Source organism: Pristis pectinata, chromosome 2 (assembly GCF_009764475.1).
Source record: "Pristis pectinata isolate sPriPec2 chromosome 2, sPriPec2.1.pri, whole genome shotgun sequence".
In the NCBI taxonomy this organism is placed as follows: Eukaryota; Metazoa; Chordata; class Chondrichthyes; order Rhinopristiformes; family Pristidae; genus Pristis; species Pristis pectinata.
The window spans coordinates 11,496,489-11,510,269 of record NC_067406.1 but is presented as its reverse complement, the minus strand read 5'-3'; the positions used below and the strand labels follow the sequence as shown (position 1 = coordinate 11,510,269).

The following is a 13,781-nucleotide window of genomic DNA, read 5'->3' as shown; positions in this document are numbered from 1 at the left end:
CAGGGACACTGGAGGTCTCCCTAATTTCCCACATCGTAAGGTCTATGGTTCTTGGGTGGTAAAGTAAAATAACAGTTCCTAATTTTTCAGGATAGTTGTAAGACGACTCTGTAGCTTTCACATCTCTTGAAATCTCAACATTTTTTATATTGATGTTTACAGATATGTGTCTCATTTATAATTGTGACTGATAAATATTTAATAGAAAAAAAAAGAAGCAATTGCTTAGCCTCTGCAAGAAGTAGGATGTTGTTTCATTCTGCCTTTTGTAGTAAAGGGATAGATTTTTAATGGCCAGTTATTTCAGCTGTGTATTTTTTTGTAGTTGCAGCCGTCTTCGTCGAGTTCAAGCCCTCCTGAATTACAGCAACAAGCAAAAATCTGATGGAATTCTCTGCATTCTGGGTATGTTTCAGCTTCTTGTTTGTAAGATTTAACCACAATATGTTTATTCATTTATAATTTTAGTTGTTTTGATGTTCACTTTCTTTGGTAGAGAATATAAGAAGTTAACATTTTTATGGTTAAGTGTTTGGATCACTTCAATTTTATCAATATGACCTTGCTCTTTTTGTCATTCAGTTGTGATGGGGAATGGAATGGTGGAAAGCTGACCGATTTAAAATCCATATCTTTTACTGGTTTCTCAATTTGTTTCTGAGTCTCCTCTGTCATTGTAAGTTTTGCAATGTAGAATATTGATTTTTTTTCTTACAGGGCCTTAGGTTCATCATAAATGCTACTTTCTATGTCTGTTGAGATGGACCAAGCTGTAAAACAAAAGAGTGCAGAGATGGCAGATGTAGATGAGAATTGTCTTAATTTAGTTTTTAGTACTATGCAACTATTCTATGCTGAACCCTGTTTCTTATGCTCACGGTATATTTATGACCTAATAGAAATGGCAGTTTTCTGAAAAAAGAAGTATATGGGCTCAAGGCTTTGAATCCAAAAGCAACAAAGGTATGCTGAATTTGTTAAAACACTGCTTTGGCTACAATTGGTGTAATGGATACCATACTTAAGGATTGATGTGAAGACCTTAGGTGCAATAGAGATTTAGCAAATTGATTCCAGGAATTTGGAACTTTAGTAATGCAGGTAGATTGGGGTTGTCCTTACAACATGCAAGATTGTGAAAGGATCTGATTAGTCATTTAAAATCATGAATTTGTACAGGCAGAGTAGTTGACAGAAACTGTTCCAAATGGCTGAGGAGTCAAGAGCTGAGATACATAAAATGAAGGTGATTGGGAAAGGACCGAAAGTGACATCAGGAAAAACTTCTTTTACACAGGGTGGTTAGTTTCTGGACTGCACTGCTAGCGGTCGTGGTGGATGCAACTTCAATTGTAGCATTTGAGAGGAACAAATTTGCTGGGCTTTGGAGAAGTGGTGGGGAAATGGGACTAGCTGGAGTCCCCTTGGAGCCAGTGAACACATTATGAACAACATGGAAATGTTTAAAACCAGCAGGCATAGGTTTAAGATGAGGAATAAGTGAGTTGGAGGAGAACCAAGAAAAAGATTTTTCACCCAGAAGGTGGTTGTAATCTGGAACACATTACCTGAGAAGGTGGTGGAGGTAGGTACACTCATAACATTAAAAAGTATCCAGTTGAGCACTTGAATTGCCAAGTCATGACTAAGAACTGGTAAATGGGATTGGTATAGATGGACGATGCCTGGCATAGATCTGGTGGGCGAAAGTGCCTTATGGCTTTTATGTACTATACTATGTGTAATTCTGGTCATCTGCATTATCGGAAGGACATGATTGCACCGGAGAGGGTGCAGAGGAGATTCACCATGAAGTTGCTGGGATGGAGTGCTTTCAGTTATGAGGACAGACTGGATAGGCTGGATTTGTTTTCCTTGGAGCAGAGGAAGCTGAGTGGGGAGATGATAGAGGTATATAAAATTATGAAGGGAGAGATTGAGCAGAAAATAGGAAACTTCTCCTCATAGCAGGGGTGTCTAAAAAAAAGACCATAGGTTTAGGCTAAGAGGTAAGAGAGTTAGAGTGGATCTGAGCGAGTACTTTTTTCCCCACCCAGAATGTGGTTGGAATCTGGAATGCACTATGTAGATGGTGGAGCAGGTACTCCCTCGACATGTAAGAAGTATCTAGATGAGCACTTGGATTGCAAAGGCATTGACATAGTGTGCTGAAGTGATGCTATCATGAACAAAGACAATGTAAATTGTGCTGACAACTGTACAGTTCTTTTGCTTTTTTTTAATGGTAGATCTTCAGTTTTCTCATGAGCTACATTTGGTATACTTTAGACCAAGAAAATTTCTCCCATATTGTTTAGTCTCCCATGGACATTACCTGAAGTTTTGTTCATTGCTCAATGTTTGTGCCTAACCAGCTGACCCAGCAAAGGCAAGCCAGAATCAATCAGCTTCAAATATCTATTGCTACTGTTTTATTTATTGTGTTTGCTTTTTTATTATGGCTTTGTTGCTGCTTGCAAATTTCTAAATTTCTGCCTGGTTTGTAAATGTTTGAAGTTCAGAACTGCAGGAGTGTAATGCCTTTTGTAGGAGTTTAATGCCATATACAAATTTGCCAATGACACTACTATTGTTGGATGAATCACAGGTGGTGAATAGTCAGCATATAGAAGTGAGACAAAACACCTGGTTGAGTAGTGCCACAGCAATAACCACTCACTCAAAGTCAGTAAAAAATTGTTGACTTCAGGAAGAGGAAGGAGGACAAACATGCACCAGTGCGCATTGGTGGATCAGCGGTAGAGAGGGTCAGCAGCTTTGAATTCCTGGGCGTTAACATATGGGATAACATGTCCTGGGCCCAGCACATAGATACAATCACAAGGAAGGCTCGCCAGTGTCTTTAGTTTCTTGGAAGGTTAAGGATGTTTGTCATGTCACTGAACACCCCAACAAACTTCTACAGATGTACTATTGAAAGTATCCTGACTGGTTGCATCATGGTCTGGTACAGCAATTTGAATGTACAGGAATGCAAGAAGCTGCAGAAAGTAGTTGACTGAGCCCCAATACATCATGGGCACATCCCTCCCCACCATCGGCAGTATCTACATGAGGCACTGCTTCAAGAAGGCAACATCTATCACCAAAGATCCCCACCATTTGGGCCATGCCATCTACTTGCAGCTACCATCGGGCAGGAGGTATAGAAGCCTGAAGTCTGACACCACCAAGTTCGAGGACAGCTATTTCCCTTCAACCATACAGTTCTTGAACCAGCTGTACAACCCTAATCACTACCTTCGTATACAACACTATGACCATTTTGCACTATCACTATCTTCGTATACAACACTATGACCATTTTGCACTACAATGGACTTTGTTTTTTGTTATTCTAATTGTGTTCTTTCTTGTTTAATTTTGTACGATTTATGTTTAATTTATGTTTTTATTGTGAATGTTGTACATCAGATGCTATGTGCCTTAAATGTTGCTGCACGTAAGTTTTTCATTGCATCTGTGCATAAATGTAGTGTAGTTGTGCATTTGACAATAAACTGGATGTTGACATACTTGGTGATCGTTTAGCCAAGTGTGTCTATGGTAAGTCTTTATTAGAACAGTGCAAGATTAATTTCACTCCTTCCTCATTATGTTGTATTTGGATGATTTTTTCCTCCTGTGAGATGGAGTGGTCTCTGCTTTAATTATCCTCTTTGGTAAAGCATTCCATGCTGAGAGGAACAACTCTGACAAGAAATCTGATAAGTTATTGGCCTGAATATCCAGTTCTCTAAAATCAGTTGTTTCCTGACTGTCTGTGTTTCATGATTTTCTTTGTTTAAAACTTGCCCTATCAACTTGTCCTGCCACTGGCAAGTATTTGGGCATAATCCAAGTCTTTTCGTGTGAAGTTGCAATGCCCTTCTCATTTTTCCCTTCCAACAGAATCACTTTTATACTTTGTTGCCTTAAATTTTGTGTGCCCATTTTAGCCAATTAGTCTTTTCTCAATTCTTATATTCTCCTCACTGTTAAGTACTTTTCCAGCTTTAGTCTTTGACTAACTTTGGAAATTCTGTTTCCTATAGCCTTTGTAATTACATTTATTATATAATTACTATATAATTACATTCATTACAGTAAATGGTTTGAAGAGTATTGACAAATTTTCCTTGTGTGGTTTCGTAGTAACTTGTTTTCTTTTCTTTTGCAGGTATTGACAGCAGATATAATGAGGGCTGTAGAGAACTGGCAAATTATCTGCTGTTTGATTTGTATAATCTGACAAACATTGATGCTGATGTTACTGATTTGCCAGAAGAAGTGCTTGATGGTAAGTACGTAAGCTTTATCTTTTCATGTCCTCAGAGGAAATAAATGAATCATTGAACTCCCTTGTGAACAATTTCCCCATTATAAGACCATAAGACATAGGAGCAGAATTAGGCCATTTGGCCCTTCGAGTCTGCTCTGCTATTCGATCATGGCTGATTTATTTTCCCCTCTCAACTCCATTCTCCTTCCTTCTCCCTGTAACCTTTGACGCCCTTACTAATCAAGAACCTATCAACATCTGCTTTAAGTATACCCAATGACTTGGCCTCCACAGCCGTGTGAGGCAATGAATTCCACAGATTCACGACCCTCTAGCTAAAGAAATTCCTCCTCATCTTATTTCTAAAAGGATGTCCTTCTATTCTGAGGCTGTGCCCTCTGGTCCTAGACTCGTCCACTACTGGAAACATCCTCTCCACGTCCATTCTATCCAGGCGTTTCAGTATTCGGTAGGTTTCAATGAGATCCCCCTTATCCTTCTGAACTCCAGTGAGTACAGGCCCAGAACCATCAAACGCTCCTCATACAGATGAATACGTGGCTGAGGGGTTGGTGCAGGGGGCAAGGTTTTAGATTTTTGGATCACTGGGATCTCTTTTGGGGAAGGGTTCTGGTGTAACCTATCCAATTCTGTACAGATTGGATGGGTTACACCTGAATTTGAGGGGCACCAATATCCTTGCAGGCAGGTTTGCTGGTGTGGTTCGGGAGGGTTTAAACTAGCTTGCAAGGGGGATGGGAACCGGAGGGATAAGTCAGTGGAAGAAGTGCGTGGAGTAAAGCCAGATCTAACATATAGAGAGGCGTTGAGGAAGGAAAAGCAGAGTATAGGGTATAAAAGTAGTAAGGTGGATGGGCTAAAGTGCATTTACTTAAATGCAAGAAGCATCAGGAATAAGGGTGATGAACTGAGAGCTTGGATAAATACATGGAACTATGATATTGTGGCTTTTGTGGAGACTTGGCTGTCATCAGGGCAGGAATGGCTACTGAATATTCCCGGATTTCAGTGCTTTAAAAGGGATGGGGGGGGGGGGTAGAAGAGGAGGAAGGGTGGCGTTACTGATCAGGGATACTATTACAGCTGAAGAAAGGGTAGATAATGTAGCAGGATCCTCACTGGAGTCAGTATGGGTGGAAGTTAGGAACAAGAAAGGAGCAGTTACTCTACTGGGAGTATTCTATAGGCCCCCTGGTAGCAGCAGGGATACTGAGGAGCAGATAGGGAGGCAGATTTTGGAAAGGTACAAAAATTACATTGTTATCATGGGAGACTTCAATGTCCCAAATATTGATTGGCACCTGCTTAGTGCCAAAGGTTTAGACTGGACAAAGTTTGTTAAGTGTGTTCAGGACAGATTCCTGTCATAGTATGTTGACAGGCCGACTAGAGGGAATGCCATTATTAAATCTAGTATTAGGTAATGAACAGGGTCAGGTGACGTATCTCTCAGTGGGTGAGCATTTGAGGGACAGTGACCACTGCTCCCTAACCTTTAGCATTGTCATGGACAAGGATAGGAGCAAAGAGGACAGGAAGATATTTACTTGGGAAGGGCAAATTATGAGGCTATAAGGCTAGAACTTGAGAGTGTGAATTGGGATGACATTTTTGAAGGGAAATGTACTATAGAGATGTGGTCGTTGTTCAGTGATCTCTTGCAGGATGTTAGGGATAAATTTGTCCCGGTGAGGCAGAGAAAGAATAGAAGGGTGAAGGAACCATGGTTGACAAAAGAGGTGGAACATCTAGTTAGGAGGAAGAAGGCAGCATACATAAGGTGTAGGTAGCAAGGATCAGATAGGGCTCTTGAGGAATATAGAGTAACAAGGAAGGAACTTAAGAAGGGGCTGAGGAGAGCAAGAAAGGGACATGAAGAGGCCTTGGTGAGTAGGGTTAAGGAAAACCCCAAGGTATTTTTCACATGTGAAGAGCATAAGGATGACTGGAGTAAAGGTGGGACCGATTAGGGATAAAGGTGGGAAGATGTTCCTGGAAGCTGTGGAAGTGGGTGAAGTCCTCACTGAATACTTTTCTTCAGTATTCACCAAGGAGAGGGGCCTTGATGACACTGAGGACAGTGTTGGTAAGGTTAATGTTCTAGAGCATGTTGATATCAAGAGAGAGGATGTATTGGAGCTATTAGAAAATCTTAGGACAGATAAGTCCCCGGGGCCTGATGGAATATTTCCCCAGCCTGCTCCACGAGGCGTGGGAGGAGATTGCTGAGCATTTGGCTAGGATCTTTGAGTCCTCGTTGTCCACAGGAATGGTACTGGAGGATTGGAGGGTGGCAAATGTTGTCCCCTTATTCAAAAAAGGTAGCAGGGATAGTCCAGGGAAGTATAGACCAGTGAGCCTTATGTCTGTGGTGGGCAAGCTGTTGGAAAGGATTCTTAGAGATGGGATCTGTGGGCATTTAGAGAATCATGGTCTGATCAGGGACAGCCAGCATGGCTTTGTGAAGGGCAGATTATGTCTCACAAGCCTGATAGTGTTCTTTGAAGAGGTGTCCAGACAGATTACAGATTGATGAGGGTAGTGCAGTAGATGTGGTCTACATGGATTTTAGTAAGGCATTTGACAAGATTCCACATGGTAGGCTTCTTCAGAAGGTCAGAGGGCATGGGATCCAGGGAAGCTTGGCCATGTGGATTCAGAATTGGTTTGCCTGTACAAAGCAGAGGGTTGTGGTGGAGGGAGTGCATTCAGATTGGAGGGCTGTGACTAGTGGTGTCCCACAAGGATTGGTTCTGGGACCTGTGCTTTTCGTGATATTTATTAATGACTTGCATGAGGGGGTAGAAGGGTGGGTTGGCAAGTTTGCAGATGACACAAAGGTTGGTGGTGTTGTGGACAGTGTAGAGGATTGTCAGATTGCAGAGGGACATTGATAGGCAGTCGAAGCTTATAGAGGGATATTGATAGGATGCAGAGCTGTGCTGACAAGTGGCAGATGGAGTTCCATCTGGAGAAGTGTGAGGTGGTACACTTTGGAAGGACAAACTGCAAGGCGGAATACAAGGTAAATGGCAGGATTCTGGGCAGTGTAGAGGAGCAGAGGGATCTGGGGGTTCATATCCACAGATCACTGAGTTGCTACAAGGTGGATAGGGTAGTTAAGAAAGCTTATGGGATGTTGGCTTTCATAAAACGTGGGATTAAGTTTAAGAGCCATGAAGTAATGATGCAGCTTTATAAAACTCTGGTTAGATCACACTTAGAGTACTGTGTCCAGTTCTGGTCGCCTCATTATAGGAAGGATGTGGAGGTGTTGGAAAGGGTGCAGAGAGATTTACCAGGATGCTGCCTGGATTAGAGAGTATGGATTATGAGGAGAGACTAAAGGAGCTAGGGCTTTACTCATTGGAGAGGAGGAGGATGAGGGGAGACATGATAGAGGTATACAAAATATTAAGAGGAACAGATAGAGTAGATAGCCAGTGCCTCTTTCCCAATGCACCAATGCTCAATAGAAGAGGGCATGGCTTTAAAGTAATGGGTGGGAAGTTCAAGGGAGATATCAGAGGAAGGTTTTTTACCCAGAGTGTGGTTGGGACATGGAATGCACTGCCTGGGGTGGTGGTGGAGGCAGGTACATTGGTCAAATTCAAGAGATTACTAGATAAGCATATGGAGAATTTAAAATAGAGGGATATGTGAAAGGAAGGGGTTAGATAGTCTTAGACGAGTTTTAAAGGTCGGCACAACATTGTGGGCCAAAGGGCCTGTATTGTGCTGTACTGTTCTATGTTCTATATTAACCCTTTCATCCCAGGGATCATTCTTGTAAACCTCCTCTGACCCTGTCCAATGCCGGCACATCCTTCCTTGGATATGGGGGTCCAAAACTGCTCACAATACTCCAGATGTGGTCTGACCAATGCCTTATAAAGCCTCAGCATTACATCCTTGCTTTTATATTACAGACCTCTTGAAATGAATGCTAACATTGCATTTGCCTTCCTTACTACCAACTCAACCTGCAAGTTAACCTTTAGGGAATCCTGCACTGGGACTCCCAAGTTCCTTTGCACCTCTGATTTCTGAATTTGATCCCCGTGCATTAAATGCTACACCTACATCACCGTACACTTCCTTATGCTGTATTCCATCTGCCACTTCTTTGCCTATTCTGCCAACCTGTCCAAGTCCTTCTGCAGACTCCCTGCTTCCTCAACACTACCTGTCCCTCCACTTATCTTTTGTATCACCTGCAAACTTGGCCACAAAGCCCTCAATTCCGTCATCCAGATCATTAAATATAATGTGAAAAGTAGTGGACCCAACACCGACCCTCGCGGAACACCACTAGTCACAGGCAGCCAACCAGAAAAGGACCCCTTTATTCTCACTCTTTGCCTTTTGCCAGTCAGCCAATCTTCTATCCATGCTGGTACCTTTCCTGTAATACCATGGGCTCCAATCTTATTTAGCAGTCTCATGTGCGGCACCTTGTCAAAGGCCTCCTGAAAATTCAAGTAAACAACATCCTTTGTCTATCCTGCGTGTTACTTCCTCAAAGAGTTCCAACAGGTTTGTCAGGCAAGGTCTCCCCTTAAGGAAACAATGTTGACTTCGGCCTATTTTGTCATGAGCTTCCAAGTACCCTGAAACCTCAACCTCATCCTTTAATAATGGACTCTAACATCTTACCAACCACTGTAGACAGGCGAACTGACGTATAATTTCCTGTCTTTTGCCTCCTTCCCTTCTTCAAAAGTGGAGTAATATTTGTGATTTTTCCAGTCCCCTAGAACCATTCCTCTGGAAACGTTCTAGTGATTCTTGAAAGATCACTACTAATGCCTCCACAATCTCTTCAGCTACCTCTTTCAGAACCCTGGGGTGTAGTCCATCCAGTCCAGGTCACTCACCAGCTTTAGACCTTTCAGTTTCCCAAGCACCTTCTCCTCAGTAATATCGACTGTGCTCACTTCTGCCCCCTGACTCTGTCGAATTTCTGGCATGTTGCTGCTGTCTTCCATAGTGAAGACTGACGCAAAATACTTACTTAGTTTGTCCTCCATTTCTTTGTTCCCATTGCTATCTCTCCAACGTCATTTTCCAGTGGTCCAATGTCCACCCTTGCCTTTCTTTTACTCTATATATCTGAAAAAACTTTTGGTAACCTCATCTTTCTCCCCTTACTGCTTTTTTTAGTTGCCTTCTGTTGGTTTTTAAAAGCTTCCCAATCCTCTTGTTTCCCAATAATTTTTGCAATATTGTATGCCCTCTCTTTTGCTTTTATGCTGTCTTTGACTTCCCTTGTCAGCCACGGTTGCCTCATCCTCCCTTTAGAATACTGCTACTTCTTTGGGATGAACTGATCCTGTGTCTTCTGAATTACTCCCAGAAACTCCTGCCATTGCTGCTTTACTGTCATCCCTGCTAGGGTCCCCTTCCAATCAACTTTGGCCAGCTCCTCATGTCTCTGTGGCTACGTTTACTCAACTGGAATGCCAATACATCTGACTTCAGCATCTCAAACTGCAGGGTGAATTCAATCATATTATGATCACTGCCTCCTAAGGGTTTCTTTACCTTAACCTCCCTAATCAAATCTGGTTCACTGTACAACACCAAATCTAGAATTGCCTTTTCCCTAGTGGGCTTGACCACAAGCTGCTCTAAAAAAAGGCCATCTCATAGGCATTCTACAAATTCTTTCTCTTGGAATCCAGTATTGGTATTGGTTTATTATTGCCACGTACTGAGGTACAGTGAAGAACTTGTCTTGCATACCGTTGTTACAGATCTATTCATTACACAGTGCATTGAGGTAGTACGGGGTAAAAACAATAACAGAATGCAGAGTAAAGTGTCACAGCTACAGGGAAGTTCATTGCAGGTAGACAATAAGGTGCAGGGTCATAACAAGGTAGATTGTGAGGTCAAGAGTCCATCTCATCGTATAAGGGAACCGTTCAATAGTCTTACCATAGTGGGATCGAAGCTGTCCTTGAGCCTGGTGGTATGTGCCCTCAGTCTCCTGTATCTTCTGCCTGATGGGAGAGGGGACCAACCTGATTTTCCCAATCTACCTGCATATTGAAATCCCCCATGATCACCCACTGCCCTTTTTACATGCCTTTTCTATCTCTTGTTGCAATTTGTACCCCACATCCCGGAGGCCTGCATATAATTCCCGTTGGGGTCTTTTTTACCCTTGCAGTTTCTTAACTCTACTCACAAGGGTTCTACATTCTTGCTAAGGATTTAATTTCATTTTTTACCAATGGAGTTACCCACCCCCTCTACCCACCTGCCTGCCTTTTCAATAGTGTGTGTATACTTGGATGTTTAGCTCCCAGCTGTGATCTTCTTTCAACGATTCTGTGATTTCCACAATGTCATATCTGCCAATTTCTAACTGCGCTATGAGCTCATCTACCTTATTTTGTATACTGCATGCATTCAAATATAACACCTTCATCATTCAACATCCTTCTTCTCAAATCTGTCTCCATGTTGCCTGAAGTTAAATTCTTATCCCTTTCTAAACTTTGTCTTATTCTTTATTATGGAGACTTCAGTAACCTCTCCTGCACTCTCCTTCCCTTTTACTTTATCCATACTTTTCCAATCTGTTGATCCCAGCCCCCTACTATTTAGTTTAAAGCCCTATCTGCAGCCCTACTTAGGTGATTCTCCAGGACCCTGGTTCCAGTGTGGTTCAGGTGGAACAGCTCCCTCCTTCCCCCATACCGGTGCCAGTGTCCCATGAATTCAAACCCACTTCTCCCACATCAATCTTTGAGCCATGCATTTTACTCTGATCTTCCTTACTTTGTGCCAATTTGCACGTGGCTCAGGTAGCAATCCAGAGATTATTACCTTTTGCACTGTGTCCCATCTGGCACTTTCCCCATGCTGACATTTTATTTCTTTGGGGTTTCCGTTTTTCCCATATGTTTTGCAAGGTATTTTGCCATCTGACATCTCAGATGACATTAGCTGCTGTAATGGTGTTTGTATAGAATGGATATAGCTATGCTATGCATTTTGTATTGCAGAGAGGATTTCTTGTACTGTAACATGTCAAACTTTTTTTTTGCTTTGGTATACACAGAAGAACCCTCAATTCTATTTCATTGATAAAGGTGGAATTACGTAGTTATTATCCATGTCAATTAGGCTTCTTTTGGATTCACTTGTGTGAAATACTAATTGTTGAAAACATTATAATTAATTTCCCATTCTTTTTCAGATGTAATCCTCCTGATAAAGTCTGAGAGTGTTCATCTATATTGCAACCCAATAAATTATAACTATCTCCTGCCTTATGTGGCATATTGGAGAAATCTACACCTGCACTGCTTGACAGAAAAAGAAGTAAGTAATAAAAATGATACAGTATTAGAAAATAATAGATGAACAAACATGCGAAGTTCACCATGTTGCAGTAGTCTTATTGAGAGATTTTTCAGTGATTGATCAGTAAACTTTATTGAAGGGGTCAAATGCATCATAAATATTTCCCATGGTTGATAATAAAATCATACAAAAATAGCCAGCCTTCTTGCACATGACTTGAGGCACTGTCTCTGCTGTATTTGCTGTGTTTCGTAGGGTTTCGACCCGAAATGTCAACAATTCCTTTTCTTCCACAGATGCTGTTTGACCTGCTGAGTTTCTCCAGCAGATTGATCCCCTATCTTAATTGTAATGGCAGAGTGAGGAATGTGCTGAGCCATGAGATTATAGATTGCGGTTTTGTACATTTCTTCTGCACTGTGTGGATGCCCAGTTTTTGAGCTGCCAGACTTTTTCTAAGGCTATCTCATTGAGCAAGTTTGCAGTACCACACAACTTGACAGAGGGTGTCTTGGGTGTGAAAATAGGGCTGTGCAGTGGTCAATTCTCCTAATACTATCAAGAATAGATGTATCTGGGCAGGTAGATTGGTAAGGATGAGGTCAAATATACAGTAAATGGCAGGACCCTTAAGAGCATTCATTAACAGAGGGATCTTGGGTTCAAGTCCATAGCTCCCTGAAAGTGGCAACACAAGTAGATAGGATAGTGAAGAAGCTGTACATCATTGCTTGCCTTCATCAGTCGGGGCATTGAGTATAAAAGGCGTGAAGTCATGCTGCAGCTGTGTAAAACTTTGATTAAGCCATATTTGGAGTATTGTGTGCAGTTCTGGTCGCTGCTTTACAGGAAGGATGTGGAGGCTTTGGAGAGGGTGCAGAAGAGATTCACAAGGATGTTGTCTGGTTTAGAAAGTAAGGAGTGGTTGGATAAACTTGGATTGTTTTCTCTGGCGGTCATGGTATTCACTATCAAGACTAGGTAATGTAATTCTCCCCCAAGTTCCAGATTATGGGTACTCCTGGGTTACGAATGACCTCATTTAATGAAATCTGACCATTTGTTTTTAAAACATTTTTCAAGCTAGTAATAATGATAAATATTTCATGATATTCATTAATGATTAGATACCATATATATTCCATTAGTTTGGTTATGGATGGTGTTGAGGTGATTATTCAGTGAAATGAAATAATTATAGCAAGTGTATGTAGAGTGATATATGGGTTACTATAGAAAACACGTTTCTGACTTACGGAAAAATCAGCTTGTGAACAGTTCGCAAGAATGGAACCATTGCATTACCCAGGGACTGTATGAACTAAATAAACATTCTACAGCTTCACTGTTTGTCGAGGTCTCTGGGTTACAGGTTTGTTAACTGCTGCACCACCACTGTACTGCAGTTGCAAATATAATTCAAGTTTCTTGAAAACTCTTTAACATTTACTTGTTTAGCGCAGGTAGACAAATAGTCTTTTAGCTCATTGCCTGATCTTCATGAGAATTTCTAAACACTGATTCATCACAAAAATATATTTTGAAGTTACATATACCCTTGTTGTTCAAGTGAATTTTCCAGAATTTTTTGTTTTAATGATCAAAAGTCAGAGTATATGATTGTAATCCAAATAGTAAAGCCAACTGAAGAAAATCACAAAATATCAGATTCACCTTTATGTACAAAATATTTAAAAGGACAGAAGACCAATTTAACTCAATGAGCCTTCTATTGATATTATTTACAATTCACAAGCAATTATAGAGATTTCCAAGGCATTAAAATAACATAAAGCTAAAAATGCATGAACTACAATTTAATTTGCTATCGATAATGTCAAAAAATTCTGAATAATTCTGTTGACTTTCCACCAAAAGAAAAAGCGCTTTAAACAAAAATATAGTTTCTTCTTGCATTTATGTTATGTTGAGTTTTCATTCAAAGTTTTGTTAGTTGGAATAGCCATGACTTTATTCAGAGTAAGGTTGTAAATGCGTTGATTTATGTAGTGATGATACAGGAAAAATTATGCACAAGCAAGAAAATAGCTCACTCATACCAAGGGGAAAACTTGCAAATGTCTTTCTGAATTATTTTAATTCCACACTTCAAATTAGAGTTACTGTAGGAGCTGCATTTGTTAATGTAAGGTGAATTTAT

The 13,781-nt window shown here is 41.0% G+C and overlaps 1 protein-coding gene across 1 annotated transcript in view; it reads left to right on the top strand.

Annotated features, from left to right (window-relative positions):
- dnaaf9 (dynein axonemal assembly factor 9) overlaps nucleotides 1-13,781 on the top strand; it is a 134,802-nt gene that overhangs the window by 17,466 nt on the left and 103,555 nt on the right. The window contains exons 2-4 of the mRNA XM_052010516.1: nucleotides 326-405; nucleotides 4,181-4,300; nucleotides 11,514-11,638. Of these exons, the coding sequence (XP_051866476.1) occupies nucleotides 326-405; nucleotides 4,181-4,300; nucleotides 11,514-11,638 (325 nt within the window). The remainder of the gene's footprint in view (nucleotides 1-325; nucleotides 406-4,180; nucleotides 4,301-11,513; nucleotides 11,639-13,781) is intronic.